This window comes from Artibeus jamaicensis, unplaced genomic scaffold (genome assembly GCF_021234435.1).
Source record: "Artibeus jamaicensis isolate MK-2021 breed Jamaican fruit bat unplaced genomic scaffold, CSHL_Jam_final contig_456, whole genome shotgun sequence".
NCBI lineage: Eukaryota > Metazoa > Chordata > Mammalia > Chiroptera > Phyllostomidae > Artibeus > Artibeus jamaicensis.
In genome coordinates, this window is record NW_026521839.1 from 777,984 (window position 1) to 804,502 (window position 26,519).

The window sequence follows — 26,519 nt, forward strand, 5'->3', positions numbered from 1 at the left end:
CCTGGTAAAGGCCTTGTCTGAAAGGACTCACCTATTGTGCAGATGAGGACACTGAGGCTCAGTGGGGTAAGGTACTTAGTTCAATGTCAGTTATTTATTAAGTGGCAAAACCATACCAAGAAGCATTGCCTGACTCAAAGCCTTTTATTGATATTAAGCTGCCTTTCTCTACAGGCAAAAATAAAAAGCAAACCAAAGCCCAATAAGAAAAGTTCCCACAAGCTCCTTCAGCATTTTCAGTACTTTGTGAATGAGAGATTTCTTTGTGATAGGAGAGATTTCTCCTTATACTTTCTGACATCCTCCATGTTATGATTTATGCCCCTTTTCTTCTAGATACAGGAACACAAAACCAGTATATAAACCCAAGTTTGGAAAAACAACATCATTGGCCATTCTTAGATCAATGTTGAAATCCTTTCTTCTTCAGGCTGAGCAAACTTAGACCTCTTCTCCCTGGTCTTGGCAGAGCTGTGGGAACCAGACCTCAGGAGGGGTGGGAGAGTGAAGACATGGCTGAAGGGGTCAGGACCCAAGGGCAGTAATAAGGATGTAAACAAGGGGACTGGCACAGGCAGGCAGGGTAAGATTAGCCCAGCTGGCTGTAGCCAGTGGAAAAAAAAGGGGTAGCAGTTAGTGATGGTGAACATGCTAGGTAAGAAGGTAGTGAGAAATGAGCCCTATCTTTGAGCTTGAGGAATGCCCAGGAGCAAACAAGAGGGAATGGGGAGAGAGAAAGAAAGACAGGGATAAAGGCATGAACTTTGGTTTCCCAGGTATATGCTGAGGGCCCATAATGTGCAGGTTTCAAGATTGTTATGAGATAATTTAGGTAAAACTCACAGTATAGCATCTTACACATAATCACCTCTCAGAAAGTAGTAGTCAATCTCACAGAAGAATTACAGGAAGAATGATAGATTTGGAATGTCACCATTTTTGATCCCAGATGAAATATGTTCATGGATAATACCTGAAATCATTAGGTAGAATGCTAATGGGGAACTTCATAATGGATGGAGGTGGTGGACAACACCTGAATTCAAAACAAGTGTAACACAAAAGAAAGGAATTCTTTTACATGTAAAAAAGGTATTTGGACCCCTACCTCATGACATACATCCAACTAAATATAAGTGTTAGAAGTATAAGACTCTTAGAAGAAAACACAGGGGTAAATCATTGTGATCTTGGATTAGGCAGAGTTTTCTTAGATGTGACACCAAAACCGCAAGCAACAAAGGAAAGAGTAGATAAATTGGACTTCATCATAATTAAAAAGTTTGTGCTTTAAAGGATACCACCAAGAGTGTGAAGATGCAATCCACAGACTGAGAAAGTTTTGGCACCTAATATCTGATAAGAGACTTGCATCTAGAATAGGTAAAGGACACTTACAACTCAATAAGAAGAAGGAAAATAACCTAATTAAGAAATGGACAAAAGATAGAAATAGAGAGTTCTCCAAAGAACACATGTCCAATAAACACAGGAATAGCTCCTTCATGTCATTAGCCATCAAGGACATGAAAATCAAAACCATAATGGATACCACTCCATACCCACCAGGGTGCCCATAATAAAAAACTGACAATCAAGCGTTGGTGAAGACTTGGAGAAACTAGAATCATCCTTTCACTGTTGATAGGAATGTAGGATGATACAATCTCTTGGAAGTAATTGGTAGTTCCTCAAACAGTTCACCACAGAGTTACCAATGATCTACAAATTACACTTCTACACACAAATTTATTTCTGTAAATTACCTTAGAAGGAGGATGAGCTAAAAGCCATAAATTAGACTGAGAGTGTGTTCAAATGAAAAACTTAATACTAAATAAGAACAATCTCTCATGGCACTCCTGAGTATTGTAAAGGTGGGCTGGGAAATTCCTATGAAAGAGGAAGACAAAGGGAAGCCCTGGGAGAGGGTCTGGACTTAGAGTTCAAGCTCCTTGAATTTGAATAAAGTGAATAAGGAATTCCTTTATTAAGAATATTTCAAATATAGGTTTGAAACGAGAGTCAGCTGTATAGACCTCAGATATCCTCAAGGTGTGTGACAGCTCCTCTTCCCAGGAGCCCAGGAAAGATGCTGGGACTTGTCATCATCATCCTGGGATGGGATGGAGGAGGGGCAGGTGGCAGGGAGGGTCAGGGAATTTCATTCCTTACTCTGACTTCTGGGACCTGCCTTTTCTTCTCTGTTATCTCTTGTTTTCTGGATAATCAGAAGAGGGGAGAGGGTTGGTAATTACTTAATAAGTCAGAGGCTATTGTTTCATTTTTCTATTCTTGAGGCAAAATGTGTTATTAAAAACCTTTATTGGAGTTTTGGAAAGGCAACAGCAATGTAAATAAATAAAACACCATCCCTGACCTTAACTTTTTAATCTAGCGAGCAAGGTGGTAATATTCTACACAATATTTATAGTACAAAGAACAAGAGTGTAACCCATGCTCTGTGAATATAGGGGAGAGATATTAATTCTGCAGAGGAGGGGAGGCAAGAGCTTCCTTGAATGAATGGTGTGCGTTCAGGGCTTTGGGGTACACATAGGATCATGATAGGCAAATGCATCAAAAATAAATTTCTGGAAGAATGGCATTTATTTATTTCACAAATATTTATCCCTTGTCCAGAATAATGCAGGCACCATGCTGGGTACAAGGACAAAAAGCAAAGATGTGGCCTTGGGACTTCTGGCCAAGATGGAGGCATAGGTAGGCACACTGTGCCTCCTTGAACAACCAAAATAAGGACAATAACAATTCAGAAACAAAGTAACAACCAAAACTGAAAGAAAATTGAACTATATGGAAGTCCGACAACCAAGGAGTTAAAATAGACACATTCATCCAGACCAGTTGGCGGGGTGGAGTCAGGCAGTCAAGTGGAAGAGGGTTGTGGCACAGAAAGCGGTGACACTGGACCCACAAAGTGACACCAGGCAGACCCTGGGCACCCAGGCAGCAGTTGGCAGACCCCGGGCGTGGGGTGGCAATGGGCAGACCCAGCAAGGCAGCGATTGAGAAGCAGGGCACCATGCACAAGATGGCCAGCTGACCAGGTAACTGGGGAGAAAGACAGATCGCTCAACCCAGGGTCCTAGTGCCAGGAAATAAAGCCTCAAAATACTGACTGAAAACACTAGTGAGGGTTGAAGCACAGGGAGAGACTCCAACCCTCACAGGAAAGTTCATTGGAGAGACCCACAGGGTCCTAGAATGCACACAAGCCCACCCACATGGAAATCAGCACCAGAAAGGCCCAGTTCACTTGGGGGAAGCAGCAGAAGGGACTGAGGTGCAACAGAGAGCAGAGCAAAACGCCATTTTTTCCCCTCTCAGACCCCGCCCCACATACAACATTGCAACCCAGTGACTTGGGTTGTCCCACCCTGGTGAACACCTAAGGCCCCACCCCTCATATGTGATATATGGGAACAGACCAAAGCATTATGGCTCAAGCAGAAAAACAGCTCAAAGCCCCAGAGCCAATACTTCTAAGAGACCAAGAGATAGCCAACCTATCAGATGCACAGTTCTAAACACTGGTGACCAGGATGCTCACAGAACTGGTTGATTTTAGTCACAAATTGGATGAACAAATGAAGGCTAAACTATGTGAAATGAAGGAAAATTCACAGGGAGCCAGTAGTAATGGGAAGAAAACTAGGACTCAAATCAATGGAATGGACCAGAAGGAAGAAAGAAACATTCAAGCAAAACAAAATGAAGAAACAAGAATTTGAAAATATGAGCAGAAGCTTAGGGACCTCCAGGACATCTTTAAACATTTCAACATTTGAATTATAGGGGTACCAGAAGGGGAAGAGGAAGAGCAACAAGTAGAAAACTTATTTGAACAAATGATAAAGGAGAACTTCCCCAATCTGGCAAAGGAGATACACTTCTAGGAAGTCCAGGAAGCTCAGAGAGTCCCAAAGAAGTTGGACCCAAGGAAGAACACACCAAGGCACATCATCATTACATTATCCAAGATTAAAATGAAGGAGGGAATCCTAGAAGCAGCAAGAGATAAGGAGACAGTAACCTACAAAAGAGTTTCCATCAGATTATCAGCTGATTTCTCAAAAGAGACCTTGCAGGCAAGAAGGGGCTAGAAAGAAGTATTCCAAGTCATGAAAAGTAAGGACCTACATCCAAGATTGCTTTATCCAGCAAAGTTTTCATTTAGAATGGAAGGGCTGATAAAGTGCTTCTCAGATAAGGTCAAGTTCAAGGAGTTCATCATCACCAAGCCCTTATTATATGAAATGTTAAAGGGACTTATCTAAGAAAAAGAAGATAAAAAATGTGAACAGTGAAAGGATAGCAAACTCACAGTTATTAAGAACCACACCTAAAACAAAAGCAAATTAAGAGGACAGCTAGATCAGGAGTGGAACCATAGAAATGGAGATCACATGGAGGGTTAGCAACAAGGGAGTGGGAGGAGGAGAAGGGGGGAGAAGGTACAGAGAATAAGGAGCATAGATGGCAGGCAGAAAATAGACAGGGGGAGGGCAAGAATAGTATGGCAAATGTAAAATCTAAAGAACTTAAGACACACGGACATGAATTAAATGGGGGGAATATGGGAGGGAAAGGGGGTGCAGGGTGGAAGTGAATGAAGGGGGAAATGGGACAACTGTAATAACATCAACAAAATATATTAAAATAATAAAAAAGACGTGGCCTCATATATTTTGTGCTTAGGAATGTTGAGTAGCTCACTAAAACTTTTGTGTGAGTGCACTTTTGTGTGTGTATGTATGCATAGTCACCTGGTGTTTGTATGTGGTGTGTATTGGGGGGCTGAGGCTTCTGGAAGGGGGACTGTAGACATATCACGTAGGGTTTAGAATGCCTTAATTTACTTAGAGGGGAAGCAAAGGTTTGTTCTCAAATTCTGGGTATGTTTCTAGCTTCGAGACAGGTGAGTTGCCTAATCTTTTTGTTCCAAAGATTTCCTCTTTAGTAAAATGGGCATACCAATATGTATATTAGTTGTAATGTTTGTAAGTCATCTATTCTAGTTTCTAGATTTTGAGGACTACAGGGAACCGCTGAAGGTTCAGGGAAGGGAGGCAGCTGAATGGATTTGGGTTGTCAAGAGATCCTTCTGGAGACCGTGACTGGAAGACTGAATGGGGTTGAAGGGGTGGGTGGGTGTGGTATGGTGATTGAGCAAGGTTCTGGGAGACCAGGGAGGAGGCTGAAGCAATAGTCTAGGCAAGAGAGGACTAAAACTGAGGCAGTGGGATGGAATAGACAGAACTAATAACTATTTAGGTGGCAAAATGAGCTTGCTTGACTGACTGGATGTAGGAGGTGAGGAAAAGAGAGCACTCTGGAATCATGATGGGCTTTCTAGTTGGAGAGCAATTCCACTAACCTGGATCTGGGATACAAAGGGAGGGGCAGCCTGAAGGAGGGGTGTTGGAAGAATTGACAGTCGGGTGAGGAGGGGAGAAAAAGGCTGAGCCCCTGGGTTGGGTGGGGGGCATATACTGAAGGAGCAGAACCTTCTCTGAAGGCTGGTGTTAGAGAAAACATGAATTCTCACTGTTCTGTGAGTGCTGGGCACAGGGAATAAGCAGGCTCCACATCCTGAACAAGTCAACTTTAGAATTGCCAGGGTGGGCTTGGATATTGGGACTTCCCCTGAAAAGCCACTGATGGAGGACTTCTGCCAAATCGTGTCCCAGAAAGATGGGCACTCTTTCTCTTTCTAAGGCATTTCTTGTCATTCCTCCTAAGGCAGACCCACAGATAATCTCCAGGACTTCCCCAAAGCCAACTTCCTTGTTCCAATTCTCCTATTTAACCTCTTCCACTACAGTTTCCCACAAATTTGCTCAGCATGTTCAGGTCTAATTCTGAATTGTTTTCAAGTACAGTTGTTTGTTTGTTTGTTTTTTACTTATTTTTATTTTTGTGACACTGTTCCTTCCCCTTCCCAATAATGGTGGGATAGAAGAAGGAGAGGAGAAATACCTAGCAGTAGTGAAGTTTGGGGTTAAATTCAGTCATTGTGGAGCAAAGGTACATTTGTCTTTAGTCCAAAGTTCATTTTTGAGATTATTGCCTGACATTCTACCCAGATGTGTCAGGTGGTTTCCCACAGGTGAGAAGACACAATGACAACAGAAGAACAAAGTTCCTTGCTCAGGCTTCTCTTTATGAGAAGGTAGCAGTCACTATCCTTTGGTGTTTAAAACTTCAAGGACAATTCAAGGCTTGTCTTTATCTTAGAGGGGAATGGGGCTGTTAAACTGGGATGATTTCAGAGACGTTTTCAGAAAACTGATTCCTTATTCCTTCAAGCTTCCCTCTCTACCCTTACCTAGTTGGTGGGGCCTGGGCATGCTTTCAAGAGATTCTCTTCCTTAAAAAAATTTCCTGGACTTTTTCCTTCACAGTCACAGAAGTGTATGACTCTGGAGGAAATACATTCCTAATATGTGAATAAATAATAAAAAACACACAGTGTGATTTAATTTAGAGATGGGCAGTAGCTTACCCAGAGCTCTGAGCTTGATGCCTTGCTCTCTCATCCTGCTAAGAGATTAGCAAGCAGTGGAGAGGTGTTAAAGCCAAACTAAGCACCAAACTGAGACCTTCTGAATGTCATCAAGTGGCTCAGGGGAAGCTGAAAAGGGATTGACTTTCTTAATTTACAGTTCTGTGTTGTTAATTTCCAAGTCTCTTCACCACCTAAGTCAGCATGGGTGCTGTCAGGGTCCTCATCTCCCTTAAGGAAGCCTAACTCCACAATAGTCATTTATTTTCTGTATCCCTGCTGGGTGGTGAATTCCTAAAGGGCAAGAGCATACTTCTGGTGCCTTCAGTACCACACACAGTGCTTAGACACAGTTGGGAGTTTAGAAAAGAACAAAGTGATAACAAATGAAAACCTTTTCCAGGTGCAAATGACTTAGGGCAAAGCCTTTATTGAGGGATGGGTGGAGAAGAGAATGTTGGAAGGTCTTGGAATCAAGAGAATATTCCAAGAAAAGGGAAGCTACAGAGATCCATGGTAAATAGCATTGACACAGTGATGTCACCAGATGAGGTCTCTGTTGAGGGCAGTGTTGTGACAGAGCTTGTACTACAAAATCAGACAATGAGAGGGTCAATCCAGACTCTCACTGTTTACTAACTACATGAACTTGGGCCAAATAATTTTTGCTTTGGGGACTTAATCATCTTGCTATAACGTGATGATAATACTTCACCTACAAAGGCTCTTACCATGGATTGGGGTGGAGGTCCGGACTCAGTAAAAAAAAATCAACACTTTGTTGTTAGAGGGTATTATTCTTTCTCTGTTGTATCTATCATCTATCTATCTATCTATCTATCTATCTATCTATCTATCTATCTATCTATCTATCTATCTACCTATCCATCCATCTATCCTATTAGTTTCAATAAATGTTTGAGATTATTATTGCTGTTCTTATTGTTTTGGTAGTAGAATCCCCAGTGCCCAGCGTGGTTACTAGCACATTGCAACATTCAACAGATGCTTATTGGTTGAAAAAGTTACACCAACCTGTGATCTTTCTATAGGAAAATATTCCTCCTCAATATTTTCTAAGTATATGCTACCACCATCTGCCCAGATATTTAAGTCAAAAGTCTTGATTCCTTGCTTTATTAAGCACCCATTATGTACTAGACTCTGTGCAGGTACTGCAATGAGGTAGGTAGGGGGAGCTTGCTAAGCTAGACCCAAGCACAGCTCTCTAGGATCTTAGAGAAAAGGGAAGCAGGAAAAATTATCATTTGTTCAGCTTTGTCTTTGTCATTAGGTGTAGCTCACAAGTGGAACATCTTAAGAATTTTTGATAACACCTTGGAGAACATGTAGAAATACTTGAAACCCACAGTCATTTGAATGGAGAAAAGGCTATCAACACCATGCAGTATTTCCCTGGGAGTGGAATGTACACAGGCCACATTTTGGAATTCTCCCTGGTTGTGAAAACCAGAGAGAAATACAGTATTAATTAATGGTTTTGAATCCTACCAGTATTCTTCCCTCCTGGACAGTCTCTCTGTGGATGAGGCAAATGAGTGGGAAGAAGAATGACAAAGAGATGCGGAAAGTGACTTGGCTAAATCTTTTGAAAAGCTGACTTATAGCTGGGTGAGCCAGCTTATATCTACTGAGTGTAGGCCTACTTTATATATCCCTGTATCTATATGAAGAACAGTTTCAAAAAAATTCTGTCACTCTTTGGCTTAATTGTGAGTCAGTAGGTCTGGTGCGTGTGTGTGTGTTTGTGTGGTGGAGGGAGAACTGGGTGCAAAGTGTGTATGTACTTGTAAAAAAGTGTTTTGAATGTGTGTAGAATGGGGGTTTTATATTTATTTATTATTATTATAATTAATTTATTTATTTTTAACATGAGGAGAGTGTATATGGAGGGGAAAGTATATTTGCGTGTGTGTGTAGTGCAGATGGTGGGTGGAGTTACATGAACAGCCAGCCTCTCAGTGACCCAGACAGTGGTATAAGATAGTAAGGGTTATAAAAGGTGATTGTTTTGCTTTTAGACCAGCACCCAAGACTTTCAGGAGCCCTTGACTTTTTCTTCCTCCCTTCTTGTTAAAAAGGGATTAGGGTCCAATTAAACCGTTTAATCCCAAGGTAGAGATTCATGTTTAAAAACAAGATTTATAGCTTTAAAAGAAAAATATATCAGTGCAAGTTGAGGTTTATCCTCTCAAGTTGCCACCTGCATGGTTCCAGAGCATGTTTTCAGCAGAATACCCAACACACAGTTCTTAATTACTTTGCCTCACACCTCCAGTCCTTCATCTTCTTAAGGGCCCTTCACTCTAAATAGCCACAAGCTCTTAGAGCACTTCTGCTTCTGGAGTGCCACAATCACCCTCTGGTTTACCTCCCTTCAGTCTGTAACTCAGTGACCAGGCTTATTAATAATAGTATGAAGAGTTAATGCTTCTTGGGTGCTTGGTATGTGCCTGGCATTGTGCTGAGCAGATAGTCTCTCATTAGATGCTCCATATGAAAACATGCAGGCCTGGCTGCATGGGTGTGCGACCTGTGTGGTCACACAGAGCTCCGTGCTTAGCAGTGCCCTCCACTTGGTTTAATGCTCTGCTGTTTCCTTTTGAAATTCTTAATGATTTCTGAGCAAGGGAGCTGCATTTTGATTTTCACTCGGTCCTGCAAATAATATAGCTGGTCCTAAAAACACCCAATAACCTATCATATCTTTTTTTAAATTTATTATTTTTTTAATTGATTACGCCATTACAGTTGTTCTATTCCCCCCTTCATTCCCCTCCACCCTACCCCCCGTCCCCACCCTTACCCCCCCTTTAGTTTATGACCATGTGTCTCAAGTTCTTTAGATTCTATATTTCCCATACTATTCTTGCCCCCCCCATCTATTTTCTATCTACTGTCTATGCTACTTATTTTCTGTACCTTCTCCCCCTTCTCCTCCTCCCACTCCCCTATTGCTAACCCTCCTTGAGATCATTTCTTTTTCTTCTCTTCCACATGATGACTAATACTTTGCCAGAAGATGGAACAGTAAATTTTCAAATTTTGATGCCAGAATCCTCTGTAGAAAATGGCTTGAACTCCTCTAAGCCTCATCTGTAAAGTGGTGATAACAATAATAATACCTAGTTCACAGGTTGTGAATACACATAATACAAATGACATTAATTACTATTATGTATTGTGGATGCTTAGTAGGTACTAAACTTCCAGTGTGCTTGTAACATGGTGTGGATCACTTGTCCAACTCCAATGTGCCCTGACACCAGGGGTTTGTTGCCTACCTGTCCCGAGCCAGGGAGAACATCTGCTTTCTCCATGGGCGGCATGGTCACAGAGGGGTTGCTGGAGCTGATTAGCACTGGGGTGCTGATCTCCACCATGTGGCGCCCTGAGGGAGAATGGACCATCCTGTTGAGGGTGTTTAAGGCTGTTGTGATGGAGAACTGCCCGGACCCTTTCCTCCTAGACCCAGGGCCCCTTCGAAGCGTGGATGTGTTGGTGGCTTTGCCTCTAGAGGATGTGGACACCAGAGACAGGCTCTTTGTGTGGGATGGCTGACGGCCTTTGTTGTTTTCTAGCAGATGTCTTGCTGTGAGATTTGGCTGAAAAGACAAAAGGTTAGATGAGAAGTTAGTCTTCCTGATTTAACACAAGAAGCAAAGTTTTACCTGGGCTAATCTGAAGCTGGTTCAGATGCTACTCCCTCACTTGCCATTCCTTGGTCAGCTTCCAGCTTTGACCAATAAGTTCCTGTTTCTTTGCTACATCAATAAATTCCCACTACTCCCTTGCAAAGTGGGTCTACTCTTTTCCTCTTTTCCTGAGGTCCAAAGTGTTAAAAATAAGCCATGATACTCTTCCCTGTTGGGGAGCAAGTCTTCCTTTGCTTTGCTTTACTGCTCCCCACCACATCCCAACCCTTTCCACCTAGTGGACTTCTCCCCTCCAGCTTCAGCCACCTGTCAATCCACCCTGGGTTGGCACCTTGTACATCTTGGTGCCCCTACAGCCCTGTACTCTCCCATCGCAGCAGCACCCCATCCTGTAATTACTAACTTTCCTCACCCCCAGTGGACTGTTGCCTCCTCTGCTGTACCCCAGAGTGGATGCTGTGAGTGCTTGCGGAATAATGCATGGATACAGTTGCTCAAGTTCATACATTTGATAAATGTTTGAGCCAGAATGTAAATCCATTCAGGATCTCGAGTATTTATGCTCAGACTATCTTTTTCTAGTTCCTTTAAATACTCCCATCTTATCACCATTCTCTTTTGCTCTATACCTCTTAGTGGTGAGCTGATAAGCCAGAAAAACAAGCAAACTAAACCCTGACTTGTAGAGTCTACCAGTTTCTGTGGTGTAAATATCTACCAATCATTTAATAACTGGCCGGCAAAATTCCTGAAAATACAACAACCTAGTCTCACAATCTAGTACCAAGTAGTTCTAGCACAACCACTGACTGCATTGTATTTTGAATACCCTTCCTATCAAGGCCCTCTGTATGTTCATTTCTTTCAGAAACCTGAAATATGTTAACAAATTGTGAATTTGTGTGAACAAAATTTATATTTACATAATGATGATTGTTACCAGATGCCCTCCAAAACTGGGGCTGTCTTATTGTAATTTAGAGATTTGACTATAGGGGTAAAAAGGAATGTGCCCACTTCAAAACTTTTCAGTTGATACAGGGTGCAGCCGGGGGGGTGGGAGAGGGACAAAAAAAAGATTTGGAGTGGTGTCCAGAATTCAAAGTGTATAGTAATATTGGAGAGACATATAAGATGTCCTCACCCCTTCCTCAACAGGTGAGTTGGGGAAAGGAACACATGGAGCAGGAACATGCAGGGCTGTTTTGTACAGCTACAGCCTTGCTGCTAATCCATGGCCTGGTCATTTAACATATCTATAGACTTTGGCGGGTCACTTGGATACGTTAAATGGCTGTGGCCAGGCTTGGAGCTAGGGGGATGAAGTCACTTCCCCAAGATGTAACTGGGGGTCAGGTCCCCCAAGTTACAGCGCCTGTGTGGGAGCTTGGAACCATGGCTCTAGGACATGGGACGATAACTGCCCAGACTAACGATGGCAGCCCAGTAAACTTGTAATAATACAGAAATACTGGCAGGTGTAACTGATCATGGGAGGAGTTGGAAATAGGGGTACAGAGGAAGATGGGTGCGAGGATTTAAAAGTCAGACACAGCAGCCATTGGAAAGAGCCACGCAGTTTCAGCAGAGTGAGGACCCCCTCTTGGTGAGGAGAAAGAGGGAGCCACGTGGTTTTGGCAGAGTGCAGACCCCCTCTTTCCCAGGTGAAAGGGAAAACCACGCAGCTTTGCCAGAATGGAGATCCCTGCAGCCAGGTGAAGAACAAAGACACATGCTTTTGGTGGAGTGCGGACCCCTGAGGCTTTGGTATAAGAGGCCCACACAGCTTTGGGGTGCCCCCTTTGTCCACGTGGCCTGGAAAGCAGGAGAGACTTTGACTGGAACTGGGTACAAAGAACTCTTGCCAGTGGACTGTGAGAGGGTACCACAGTACTTTGGATTAACTAGAGAGAGATCATGCCTGCACAGTGATACAGCTGACAGTGCCAGCAGCCTGAAAAACAGAGGTGTGTTCCTTTCCTGATATACGGTACTTGGAGTTGGGACAGTGGGAGAAGGGAGAGCTGTGTGGGTGTAGGTGTATACCCTAAAAGACTTCAATATTTTAGTGGAGGCATTAAGCCTAAATAGAATTAAATAAACATTTCATTTCCTTTTCACAAATCTCTGGCATTGAGAGATGTCTTTCCAATTGGTGGTGGACAGAAGAGCCCAGTAGATATTAATATTCTGTCCTTAGGATGGGTCCTTGTTCTGTAGCAGTTTTTGGCATCCCTAGGTGGGCCAAATACTGCCCTTCCCCCTCAGACCTGTTGTTCTGTAACACAATGACAATGTGCAGATGACTGCAGTAGCCAAAACAGAAAAATTTAAAGCAGATGAAGTTTCTGTCTCAAGAACCTTGTAATATTGTGGGGGAAAAATCATCAAGTATGGGAGGGGGCATTATCATGTCTACCTTATTTACTTTTAAAATGGTTTTATTTATTTATTTTTATTTTTAAACTTATTTATTTTATTTTACTTATTTATCTTTAGAGGGGAAGGGAAGGAGAGAGGGAGAGAAATATCAATGTATGGTTGCCTCTCGTGCATACCCTGCTCGGAACTGGCCTGCAACCCAGGCATGTGCCCTGACTGGGAATCGAACTGGGATCCTTTGGTTCAAAGGCCTGTGCTCAATCCACTGAGCTACACCAGCCAGGTATATTTATATATTTTTAGAGAGAAGGGAAGGGAGGGATAAAGAGAGGGAGAGAAACATCAAGGTGTGGTTGCGTCTCATGCGTCCCCTACTGGGGACCTGGCCTACAACCCAGGCATGTGCCCTGACTGGGAATTGTAGGAGACCGTTCTGCGTGGTGTGGGCCCAGCTCCCATTCAGAGATGCACAGGACTCACGCCCATGGATAGGTTCTCCCATAGGTAATCAGGCCTGCAATGTGCCTAAGCAGCTTTGAGTCTTGCTTTTTGCTGGGAACTCCCTCACCTGAATTTGTGGTAAACATTTACTATAAAATAACTTCCTAAAATCCATGCTAAACTTTCCAAGGATGAGTGTAACCAGTTCAACCACTTTTGCCTTTCATTTGCAAATATCCCTCTTCTGTGATGTGCTTAGGGGCATTGGCTCCTTTGTTTTCTGTAAAAGCTAACCATCTAAAGCAACCTGTGCATAGTAAATGAGGACCATTATGTAACGTGCTGAGAACTCCAATAAAGAAGTTTATCTGCTTAAAAGAAAGCAGGTCATTGCAAGGGCAGAGCCTTTTTCTCCCCTTTCCTCCAATGGACTAGGTAGTCCATGTGAATGTCTCATTTCATCCATAATGACGCGGACACCATGGGCCGGTGTCCACATCAGGAATGCAACCAGCGACCCTTTGGTTTGCAGGCCAGGACTCAATCTACTGAGCCATACCAGCCAGGACTCATGTCTACTTTAAAGATAAGAAAGCTAAAGTTCAGACGGGGTGACTTATAAATGACAAAGCCAACATGAAACAAGCAAACAAAATATCCAATAGTGGTACGTGTTCTGCTGTGACAGAGAATGACATGGGGAGGTGGCTGCTTTAGACTCGGCAACCAAGGAAAACCTGCTGAGAAGGTGACATTTCAGCTGAGACACAGATGACAAGAGGAACCAGACATGTGAAGATGGGGGTAAGAATATGCCAGGCAGAGGGATTGTTAACTACTGGACAGGTCTTCAAAAGGCAGGGGTGGGCAAGGTTAGCTTGTCTGAGAGTGAGACAAGAAAGAAACAGAAAAGGCTGGAACAGAGCGAGTGAGAAGCAGGTGGTAGAGGAGACCACTGAGACAGGCAGGGGCTTCTAAGTGTTGAAGTGGGAAGCTTTGGAAGACCTTTGTTCACCCAAATCCCAGGCACCCTGGGAGAGCGATAAGGCCGTCTGGGAAAAGCAAACAGCAGTATAGTCACAAGGACTGGGGCTAGCACCCCCACAGTTAGAAATAATTTTCACATTTAGCCTTTGTACTCTGCTTCTGCCCTGTAGCTAGAACTAACTTCCGCATTCTGCTTACGTAGACAGGAAGACCCTGTAGACTATATAAACCCCAAGAATCCTTTGTTTGGGTCTCAGAATTTGGAGGCTGCATGCTCTGGGCCCGTGCACGTTAATAAACCTCGTACTCCAGAATCCCTCAGTGTCTGGTTGCTTCATTTTCCTGTAACAGTGTAAGGAAGCCTTTGGCAGAATTTAGGTAGAGGAGTGACATGATCTGATTTATGCTTTTGAAAGTTCACACTATGCTTTGGCAGTTTCTTACAAAGGTAAACACATACTTAGCACCCAATCCATCAATCCCACCCCTAGATAATTACCCAAGAAAAATGAAAACTTACGCTCACTCAAAAAATGATATGCAAATGTTTATAGGAGCTTTAATCATAGTCACCCACAACTGGAAACAACCAGAATGTCTTTCACCTGAGGCATGAATAAACAGACTCTGGCACATCTGTGGAGTGGAATATGACTCAATGATAAAAAGGGATGGGTTACTTGCTACATTCAACAACATGGATGACTCTCAAATGCATTATGCTAAGTGAAAGAAGCCAGACTCCAGAGGCTACATTCTGCGTGACTCCATATTCTATGATATTCTGGAGAAGATCAGTGGTTTGCAGGGATTGGGAGTCAGGGAAGGAGTGGAGTACAGAGGGGCAGCATCACCTAGTATTTTGGGGAGTATTGGAACTGCTCCTCACCTTGATGATGGTGTGACTATTCTGAATGTCTTCATCAAAACATATAGAACCAAACACCAAAGAGTGTGTATTTTACTGTATGTAAATAAAAATAAATGCATAAAAAACTGTTATTCCAGACTAGAAGGAGGGAGACTAAGTAGGAATTATTCAAATTGTTCAGGCAAGTTCTGATGGCTGTCTGGGTGAGGGACAATGTCCTTTCATTCACCAGAACACCTATCCTCAGGAAGAGGACAACATCCACACTTTGAGTTGAATGAGTCAAGTTCTTCATGGTCATTCACAGCTACAATGAAGTTAATTTTTTCTGCTTCTCCCTAATTGTTCTGTCCCCAGGTGAGCAGTGCCATCAGTGTTTCCATCAGCAATACTGACAGAGGGCTCCATGTGACTCTTGGTTTGCCCTGTCCTCTGCCAATGTGACTAGTGGCTCAGTTGGGGAAGAACTGCATATCTCTTAAATTTGCACCCACTCATTTGAAACAATATCCTTGAGGTTCATTGGGCTAAGCGAGATTCCTATCACCCAGGCAGGCCCCCTCAGAGAAGTCCTGACAAGAATGGGTATAAGCTCAGTATTTGTTTTGCCACCTTTTTGTTCAGGTGCAGTCCAATAAATCAAATGATGCATTGGCAAAAAACAAACGCTGTTTATGCCCCTCCAAAAAACAAAAATACCCCACACCACTCTTAAAAGAAAGCTTCCTTCCTTCTAATTGCTGTGCATAGAACTGGCAATTCAAAACTTATTTAAAGAGTCTTCAACAAGTGCTAGTCTTAATGAAATGCCTGAAGTCAAAATTTAAGTACTGCTTTAGAAAGCTCAGTTTAGCTTCCATATAATTTTTGGAAACCAGGTTCCCAGATTATAGCACCTGCTTGATTATCCTTTCCCCTCCTAGCAATTAGGAGAACAATTGAAGCAATGGCTAGTTTGATGATAATCTCAAGGATTCTTATAATCACCAGTTTTAGAGGTGAAGTGGTGGGGAGAGTATCCAGATGAAAAATCAATAAATATAGAAATTTGGGGGGAAAAGGAATATCAGAAATGGTATAATAATTGATGTGTCCCCCTCCCCCCGCCATGAAGAAGCTTTTTGAAGAACAATGTGAGCTCTCATCTGCAAAAATTTCAGCACTACCTGTATGTCCAAATAGAGATTAGTTGTAGCTGATCTCTGTTCTTAGAATCTTAAGCACTTGAATGCTAACTTACTTATAACCAATAACTTGTCCCCTTCTCTTATTAATCATAAAGGTGAACTAAAAGTCTCTGAGCACCTTTCCTGAAAACAGCCCATATGATCTTCGAAACACTCATGAGTGTTGGAGAACATGTATTAATGGAAAAATGGTTTTCAAGTGTTTTTGTTGGAAAAACTATTAAGTAACACATGGCTTGGGCTGCTAGTTATGCTCTATGGTAGATGTTTAAAAATTTTTTAAATTAAATATTTCAACATGGAGATGAGTATATTTATCGGAGATAATAATTTTGGATGGCTTTCCATTTTTACTTCATATAATGAGACTGCAGCTGATTCAAATACACAGCACTTAAACACAGTATTTTTCAAATTATTAATAAATGAGTTATCATGAAAAAAATCTTAACCACTGTCTCCCAGTCAGTGTAATGGTTCCTCTTCAGCCAAGATTGCCTGACCCAGCAAATGGCTCCACCAGTGACTTAGGCTCATCAATTAAAAAGGCTGCAGGATCCCTGACCACTTCTTCTCCCCTATTCTGTCACCTCCAAGTCTGGTGGATCCACCTCCAAAAGGTCATTGAATCTGTCCACTTGTTTCCAATCTATTGGTCTAAGCCACGGTCACCTTCTCACTGAGCCATGAAGTACCTCTGAACTGTTCTTTCTGGGGTTTTTTCCCTCTCCTCTCTTCAAATCATTCTTCCCACTGTAGCCAGAGTGGTCTTTAAGAAACCCAGATCTCATGGAATCATTGCCTCCTTTAAAATATTTCAATAGCTTCTATTGACTTCTGGCTTAAGCCCAGACTTTGACCTTATGTCAAAGACAACTGTACTCACCAAGTATTCTATGTACTCCCCTCTACTTCTCAGGTGACTTAAAGACAGGTAGGGCTATGAGTGGGAGTGACAAGTGTCACTTCTGAGCTGAGGCATTTGCTGATACACAACTCACTCTTCCCTACTCTGCTGCCACACACCCTAGGGGGTGAATGTGCTCCAGGTGATATGACCACAGGATGGCCCAGCCTCATCACTCTGGGTGGGTGAGAAATAATCCATCAATGGGGTGAGAAATAACTGGGCCATCACCCATCAATGTGGGTGAGAAATAACTTTTTCATTATTAAGCCCCTGAGATTTGGGGGGCTATTGATTATCATTGCATAACCTAGCTCATCCTCATTAAGACAGGATGGTTTACAAAGCTCCTGAATCTGTCTCCCATTTATTTCCCTGGCTTCCTTTTTTATCACTCCCTTAACTCTCTAAGCTCTAGCTCTACTATTCTCTTGGTCCCTTGGGTATATCATACTTCCTCATGCTGCAGGACTTTTGCACATGTTACTGCATTCCCTAGAACACTCTTCCCTCCATCCTTACCTACATAACTCCAAATCATCTGTCAGATCTTGGCTTAAGAGGCATTTGCTGACCCCCAGACCTGAAAAGTTGCACATCATACCCTCCCTCCTTGCAATTTTTCCTCTACTTTATTCTTTGTGTCATTCATTACACTTATAATTTCTTGATTAGTGTCTGACTTCACAATCTAAAAGTAAGGACCCATGTCTGTCTTGTATCGTTAGAACTTGGCACAGGACCTGACACAGCAGGCACTCTATGAAAAATTAGCTGAATGATTAAATATATTTTTAGGATGGAGTCACACAATGGTCTCTTCTCTAAGTTTTTTTCCTGGTTATTCTGACAACCTCCGAAATATTTTTTCATTCATTCACTTGTTCAGCAATTTGACTTTTTATGGAGTACTTGTTCTGTGCTAGGCTAGCCAAAGAAGGCCAAGTAATATACCCACCAGATGTTCAGAGAAGAGATATGAATGTTCAACTAGTTGCTGAAAATTTATGGAGAAATTGGGTTTCTATCTGAGCCTTGTGAAATAGTGAAAACTGGACAGGTGGAGGGGATTGGGTGGGTATACCAAGCAGGGCCCTCAGTAGAAGAAAAAGCATTGGGAAGGAGAATTTATTAGCCATAGAAGACCTGGCTGTCTGGACCCTTTCTCCATCCCCCTGTTCCACTTCTCATCCCTTCAGCACTGAGAGAGTGGAGGGGAGCCATGGAAGCTGGACACACTATTCACTTCAAAACCTGCTCTTATGAATGAATGAACTGGCTCCTTGTCTCCATTTACACCTCTGTTCTGTTTCCACCCTGCTGTCCTGAAGGGCAGGGAGCACGCCTTTTACTTCTTTCATAGCTTCCCACTGCTTACCTTTCATGTGTTATGCTTGGTAAACACCCACTAAATGCATTGAGCCAATGAACCCTCTTATAAATGTGTAAGGACCTGCTTCAAGCTTGGGTGAGGCTGAAGGTTATAGAGGTCAGGGACTCCAGGTAAACAGCCTACATGTGATGTGTGCTCTTATCAGAAGATTTGCAAAATACAAGCCAGCAGAAACAATAAAAATCATCTAGACTCTCACCATCTGGTGGTCACCACTGTTAATGTTTTGGTACATTTCCCGTTACTCCTTGATCCATTAATATATACATATATACATTTCTAAAGCTGGTTTTATATAGTTTACTTTGTTTCTTTTTATTATGGTAAGAAACATATAACAAAATTTATTATATGAACCATTTTTAAGTATACAATTCAGCAGTGTTAAATGTATTCACATTGTTGTGAGACAGCTCTCCAGAAATTTTTCACTCCCCAAAATCTGAAACTGTATACCCACTATACTTTATTTTACTTAATAATAAATCATAAATATTTTTCCATAATACCAAATACTTCATGATGCTGAACACTATTCTCTAACATTATTTTTAGTACATTTATATTTTTCCACTAACATTATATTTTTTAATTTTTTAAAATATGTTTATTGATTTCAGAGAAAAAGGGGGAAAGGAGGGTGGGAGAGAGAGAGGCATCGATTGTTTGCCTCCCATATGCACCTCAACTGGAGAATGAACCTACAACCTAGTTATGTGTCCTGACCAGGAATCAAACCCCCAACCTTTTGGTGTATGGAATGATGCTCTAACCAACTGAGCTATACTGGCCAGCGCCATCATCATTATTTTAAAAAATTAAATCCTAAGTGGGTTTTTTTAGATTATTAAGTTTTTAGATACCATTGTTTAGATTATTATGTTTTTAGATACCATCTGTTTTTTTTACCATTATACACAATGCTATGGCAAACATTTTTGCACATTTTATATGTATCTCTGCATGTTTGTTTTAATACTACTTTGCCATAAACTTTCAGATGTGTAATTGCTAAAAATGTGCATCTCAAAGGAGATGCACATTTATAACATTCTTGATATGAATTTGAGTTTGGATATGACAGATGGCACCACTTTATATTCCTACCACCAAAAAATGAAAAGGCCCATTACCCCACGCTTTTGCCAAAACTGGATATTATCATCTGGCATCTTTTCTTTAGAGTCTTTAGTTAGTTCTTAATAAGCCTCAGGTTAAATAGAAACTGCTCACAGGAATCACAGTGGTACATGTGTCTTTCTGAGTAAGTTTGAATCAGATGCAGACTTGATACATACCTCAACAAACAAGATTGGGAAGATGCCTATTTTATCTCCCAACTTTCCTTCTGCCCAGTTTTCATCCACTCGGCTGATGACAGTGATGATGTCATCCTGAAAGAGAAAAAATATCATGGTCAGTGTTTATCCTCAGTTGGCAGGTGATGTCCACTAAAAGCTCTCAGTGGACATCAGCATGGAGTTCCAGAGGTAGCTCTTTCGTAATTTATTTACAAAGTTTTCCTGGTAAATGATCTTTCTCCATTAAGGGCTGGACTAGGATCACCAAGACATGAGAGAAATAGAAACAATTTGGAGCATCAATGGACTCCAAGAAGAAAACTTAGAAGTGTTTCTAATTTTCAGTCACCAGCAGAATCTGGGCTTTTCATTTAAATTAATCTATTGGGGAAATCATGGTGGAAGTCATAGGGAGACAGACTTATGTCTTAGCAAAAGGAAGAATGTATTTCATTCTCATTTTGGGGACTTTTCAGAACCTATCAATGTTTAATGGGTCAAATGTAAAGTGACTTTTAATTAAAATTTTTCTCATTACAAAAGTCCATATGTAGGTTTGTAGAAACACTCAAAAATATAAATGAGCAAAACAAAGAAAAAATTCTACCACAATATATGTACAACCACTGTTAATACCATGGTTAACACTTTTTCCCTCCAGATTCTTTTCTATGAAGATAAAACATATATACGTGTACATATAACCATACTACTTTAAAAAATCTTTTTTGAAACATACACACATGAATATGATAAAGTACATAAATTTTAGATATAAAGCTTGATGAATTTTTACATTGACTAAACTCACTAAATCCTGATGAAGAGTATAGAACACTGCCGGTATCCAGAAGGCTCCTTTGTACCCTTTTGTATCACCTAGTGAGAGCTAACCACTCTCCTGACTCTTAGCATGGATGTTTATTTTGCTTGTTCTTGTACTTCAAACAAATGTAGGACACGTTGGCTATCTTACTGCGTACCCTATGAGGGACACCTGTCTGCATCTATCCCTGTTTGTCAGTCTAAACCTGAACAGTCACCCACTGATCTTTTTGACCTTCTGATCCATACCCCTGAGCAATTTAAATGAATCCCAATCTAAACTCATTCACTGCATTGTATCTTTTCTGAACTTTTCTGTCATTGCAATTACCCATTTAAAGGCTATTATTTCTTTAATGCCTATCTACCCATCAGAACATAAACTCCACGTGTGCAGGGCCTGAATCTGCTTTGTTCATGTCCATGTCTCCAGCACCTAATTCAGCGGCTCCCCTTTAGGAGTCATCAGTACTTTTGCATGCACTCATGCATGAATAAGTGACTGTGTGGATAAATTATAAAACTTAATGAGCTAGAAAACACCAGGGAAAGATTGTATGTTTAATTTGGATGTGCTGAGTTCAGAAAGACCATGAGATTTCCTAGCACAGTCTCAGCCTCCCATGTCCCTCCAGAATGGATCAAATTCCTCTTCTGGTTCCTTGTCAGAATTTCCCCATTGTGTGTCTGTTCCTTCCCCTATGCTGCTGACTCTGAAGGTAGGGACAGTGACTTAACTTTATCCCCAGTGGGTAGCTTGGCACATGGATGGGCTTCCTGAATGAATGAGCTGGTAGAGTTAGTTTTCTGGTTTGAAAATTCCCAGAGGGGGGGCAAAAGAAACACCCCCAAAACAGATGATGTTTCCTGCCTACGTCTCTCTCCAGCTGTATCCCCAGAGCCCAGTGTCTAATGCTTGGCACAAAGTAAATACTGAGTAAATGCTCATGGAGTTGAACTGTCCTTCCTCTAACTGTTGTTGAAGTATAGACTTTACAGTTTGGGCTACAGAATGACCTTTCCTAGGGGACAAGACAATAATGGTCAGTATTTCAAAATATGGGGGACAGTGAGGTTGTCCAGAATGAGAGAATCCTAAGTAAGTTTCATTTCTGGTAGTGGTGGAATAAGAACATTTTACAAAACAGAAGGCCTTTCCTGAGCCATTGTAACCATGCCACTTTTTGTATTTGATTTATCATAAGCAATGGAGAATAAAAATCACCTCAACTATGGTTTCTATGAGAAAATATGAATGTTTAAGGAATAATAAATACCGAACACAGAGAATTAAAGTAGTCTAGACTTTAGTAGAAGGATGAAGGCAAAAAATTTTCGGGTAATTAATGTCCTTGGAAAATTTATCTTGTTAGGGGTTATTTATGTATAGAGGCATAATTATGTTATGGTGTGTGTTTTGAATGCAATGTTTACAACAAAACAGACTATTGTAAGTGAGAAGAATTAGGTGATGAGAACTTGGTCAGCAAGAATACCCTTACAGATACATGATAAAGAGGTAAGAACTCTTGAGTAGTTTTCCAAGCCCACTATCAAATTGTTTGCAATTTTCTGTCCACATGTCTGCTTCTCCCCTACTCTGAGGGTAGGGACTGTGACTTGTTCATGCTGTATTGCCAGTGCCTACAAGGAATAGGTGTTCCAAGTGATTATAGAGTGAATGAATAAATGTGTAAATACTTATTTCTGTAATGGCAATAGAAACAGCTTATGGATTTCTATCAAACTGTTCTTAGCAGATTTCTCTAGTGATTTCATGCCTATCTAGTTTGAATTATATACATATACGGCATGTGTAAGCACATATGTATATGCATAGATACACTTATAAAATATATATAATTTTAGAAAAATTAGCAAACATTAAGCAAACAGCTCCAGGTTCTGCCACAGTCTCTATATGTTCACTAGTAGCACTGGTGGCAGCCCAGCATCTTACCTTAAGGAAGGTCAGGCAGTCCTGGTTGTCATTCTTGTCCTTATTTCGTAGGTCAAAATTGTAGAGAGCCCGGCATAGTGGGGGTGGCTGGGGCAGTTGCTTGATGACCTCCACAGAGCTGGCCGGGAAGAACCCATGGACTCCGTTGATCTCCCCCTGGTACCAGTTCTCGTCTAGCTGTCTCCGGAGGAGGATGACATCTCCTTTATTAAACCTCAGGTCACCAGGATTCTGCCCTCGGTAGTTGCACAAGGCCTTTGCTCGTGGCACCTGCAGTGGCACAGACCAATGAAATGTGTGCTTAGCTTAGAGCCGGGGTGGGGGTGGGGCAGAATGAATCATATTAACGACGAGCTGCTAAGCACTTCCAGTGTGCTAAGTGCTAAATGTGGGTCATCCTGTGGATCTGTAAACATTGAATGCAATGTTTACAACAGAATAAGATTGTTATGAATGAGTAGAATTAGGTGATGAGTTATATGTAGAATTATATAGTAGAGTTATATGGTCTGTGGGTCATATCTCTGAGATGGACACTCTAATCATCCCCACATGTAAGTAGGGTGACTGAGGCACAGAGTGGCTTAATAACTTGCCACAAGGTCACACAGTTGGGAAATGGCAGGTATGGGATCTGAACTCAGGCCACCTGAGTTTAGAGCTCCTGTTCTTAGTTATTATGCAAGAAACAGGATTTTGGACTTAACCCCACCACTGTGTGAACTTGAATGAGTCAGTGACTCTCTCTGGGGCCTGAACACTGGTTTTGAATTCTGGTTCCTCCTCTTTCCTCTTGTGTGACTATGGTCAAGTTATCTAACCTTTCTTAAATCATACTCACTTATAAAATAGGATGGTAATAGAATACCCACTTCATTGGGGTAGTTGAGAGGAATAACTAACATTCATAATGCTCTTAGCATATTGCTTGGTACCTAGGATGTGCTTAATAAATGGCATCTCTTATCATCATCACCTGTAATGGAGGGGTAATGATGCCAGTTCTACATATTCCTCAGTAACGATGGGAAGAAACTGAGCTGAGAAATCTATGCAAATAGAAAGTGTTGTATGAGAGTGTTGCAACATAATTTGTTTTCCGCCTTCTCTAGAAACTGTAAACCTCACAAGTGTTCGGATCATTAGAAGTACAACTGACACAAAGAAATCATTAATCAGAAACCAACCATTAATTTTTAAAAATGGGCTAAAAAAGTATCATTTGTCAAATCTGTTGTCTATTTAAATAATTATTTCAGTCAAATGCAAGTTTTTCTAATCGAAATGGGTTTCTCCACACAGAAATGGCCTCACTCTGTTCTTCTTGAAGTCAGCGGGGCAAACTGAAAGTTCTAATAATTTAGGTTTAATAGAAAGCCTGTCAGTGTCACCTGAGATTGTTTTTGATTTTGTGCTTTTCTCAGCACTGGGGTGAAACAGTCCCTTCTTCTGGGGGACAGCCTTGCTATTTATATGGGTGTGTGAGAAGGCAGTAATTCAGTTCTTCAAAAAACTTCTTGAGTCTGCGATGATTATTTGAAAAGGAATTTCAAGCAGCTTAGAGGTAGAGACAAGACCTGAACAGCATCATATTGCTGATGGATGGCAGAGCAGTGCTTTTCTGCGAGTCTCTGGGTACCGTACAGAGAGCCCAAGGGGGCAGAAAACCACAGGAACACAGCTCATTTTCAGGAACCTGCGAGCAAAGATAGCATACTAGGAGGTTTATTTTGTACAGTGTTGTGGGTAAATGGAATTGGCTGAATAAATGATGATGTACCCATACAATGGCATACCCTGTGGTTATTAAAATTGATGATGTTGATCTATAATTAACATTGAGTTACTTATAATATACTTTTAAGTAGAACAGAATGGGCTAAGACAGTTGTATAGACTAGGCTTTCATTATAAATGCATATATATATATATATATATATATATATATATATATTATACTTGGGGGAAAATGCTAGATGGCTATTCACCAGCATTTTAAGAGTGGTTCTTTCTAAGTGGCAAGATTTTTAATGTTAAAGAAGTTGTTTCCCTAAGTGCTTAGCTGTGTTTTCTAACTTTTCTACAATGAAATGATTGTATTGCCTATTAAAATTGAATATAAATAAATAAATAAATAAATAAATCTCAGGAAGGAGAAGGCATGGCGGAATTTAGGAAGAAAATAAGCCAAGCTAAGTAGGGTCAGCAAACCATACAACCAATGGTCCTTACCTGAAAAACAAGCAGATAGATAGATATGGGATGAGAGCAAAGATTTGTGGTGAATGATCTGAATCTGCCAAACTCCTAGGGTTGGCTCTATCAGGGAATAGTTGTCCCTCCATATTCCTTCTCCCCAGTTTTCCATTGACATAAATCACATTTTTTTCTAGTTACACGACCACTTAGAACAATAGTCACATTTTCCACCTTCCCTGGCAACTAAGCTCTGGCCAATGGGGTCTATGTAACTTTTAGGGAGAGTTCCTACTGAGAGAGACTAATTTTCTTTTTCCTTTCCTCCATTAGGCTATGTATAATGCAGACACAATTGCTGGAGCACTAGCTGCTATCCTGAACAATGAGGTTAAAGGGCACACATAAACAGTAAAGGAAGTAGTCTGGGTTGCCAAGTTGCTACTGAAGTTCTGAACTACTTTACTTCCAGACTTTTGTCTTAAAGCTAAATAAACTTCCATCTTGTTTAATGCACTGTTATTTTGGATATGTAAAAGGAAAAGGAAAGAAAGGAAGAATTTTAAAATTAAGGGAAAAGATGAAAGCCTTTGGTTTTGCATAATAATAATATCAATAGCTAATATTTATTGTTTCTTCCTGTGCCAGACACCATGCTAAGCATTTCACAATATAGTTATTTTGTTTTCATAACAAACTGTGATTAGAAAATTGGGTATCAGAGGGCTTAAGAAGCTGCCCAAGTTCATGAAGCTAGAAAGTGGTAGGTTTCAGAGTTGAGCTCAGGTCTGTCTATGGTCAAGTCGAGTTATTAACCAGTTAGCCAATGTTTCTCGAGAGGAAGCCTGTGGTTCACCTGTATGAAAAAATCCTGACAGGTGTTAAAAATGCAGATTTCTGGGTCCCATCCCCAACCTGCCTGACCAGAATCTCTTCAAGTACAATTCAAGTATCTGCATTTTTATCAAGCTCCTCCAGCATCCACGTCTGAGTTATATCTTATTCTAACTAAAATGGGAGCAATAAGGTTTTGATGTGGTTTTGTAAATGGCTATGCTGTTTTTTTCCTTCTTTTCTGGAAGACAGCCAGTGCAAGTGGCTTACGTATTTTAATGACTATCTGAGCATGTATATAAAACTAAAATTGCAGTAAATTCTTAAATCTCTTTGAAGATGCATTAACTTTGAAGCCTTGAAACAGTACTAATGGTTTTGTGGACCATAAATGACCCTAGGGCACTGGTAGACTGCCCAGTGGGAGTTGCAGAGAACGTATAATACCACAACATGCTATTAAACCTACTTCATCTCTAATATCCTGGCACCAAGTGTCAACTGTGGTACTTTCTTCACCTAGGATGTTAATTCATAACAGTTTCTTTTTGTTGATAGTTCATACTTTTTCCATGGATTTAAACATATGCATTATTTTTACTTCACCTGCCCAGTGATAGTTGTATATTCCAAAGCGACTGGACCACTTGAATGCGTCAGAGCCACTGTTTAATACAATACGTATATTCAGGCCTGTACAGCTCACAGTGTGACTTGTAGTACTTCCTGCAGATGATTCTGATTGCTGGGGATTTATATGGACCATGGTGACATACAACAGAAAAAAGCTTTTATATTGATAGATGATTTCACTGAACTATAAAAAATGGGTCTCGCCCTGCTTGGTGCAGCTCAGTGGATTGAGCACAGGCCTGTGAACCAAAGAATCATGGTTTGATTCCCAGTCAGGGCACATGCCTGGGCTGCAGGCCAGTTCCCAGCAGGGGACGCACGAGAGGCAACCATACACTGATATTTCTCTTCCTCTCTCCTTCCCTTCCCCTCTAAAGATAAATAAAATCTTAAAAA

The 26,519-nt window shown here is 41.2% G+C and overlaps 1 protein-coding gene across 4 annotated transcripts in view; it reads right to left on the reverse strand.

Annotated features, from left to right (window-relative positions):
* SH3RF2 (SH3 domain containing ring finger 2) overlaps positions 1–26,519 on the reverse strand; it is a 131,195-nt gene that overhangs the window by 57,050 nt on the left and 47,626 nt on the right. For all 4 annotated transcript variants that reach the window (XM_053666490.1, XM_037163345.2, XM_053666491.1 and 1 more), the window contains exons 3-5: positions 22,461–22,730; positions 19,673–19,768; positions 9,835–10,155 (exon numbers count right to left, since the gene is read on the reverse strand). In XM_053666490.1, coding sequence (XP_053522465.1) covers positions 9,835–10,155; positions 19,673–19,768; positions 22,461–22,730 — 687 coding nt within the window. The remainder of the gene's footprint in view (positions 1–9,834; positions 10,156–19,672; positions 19,769–22,460; positions 22,731–26,519) is intronic.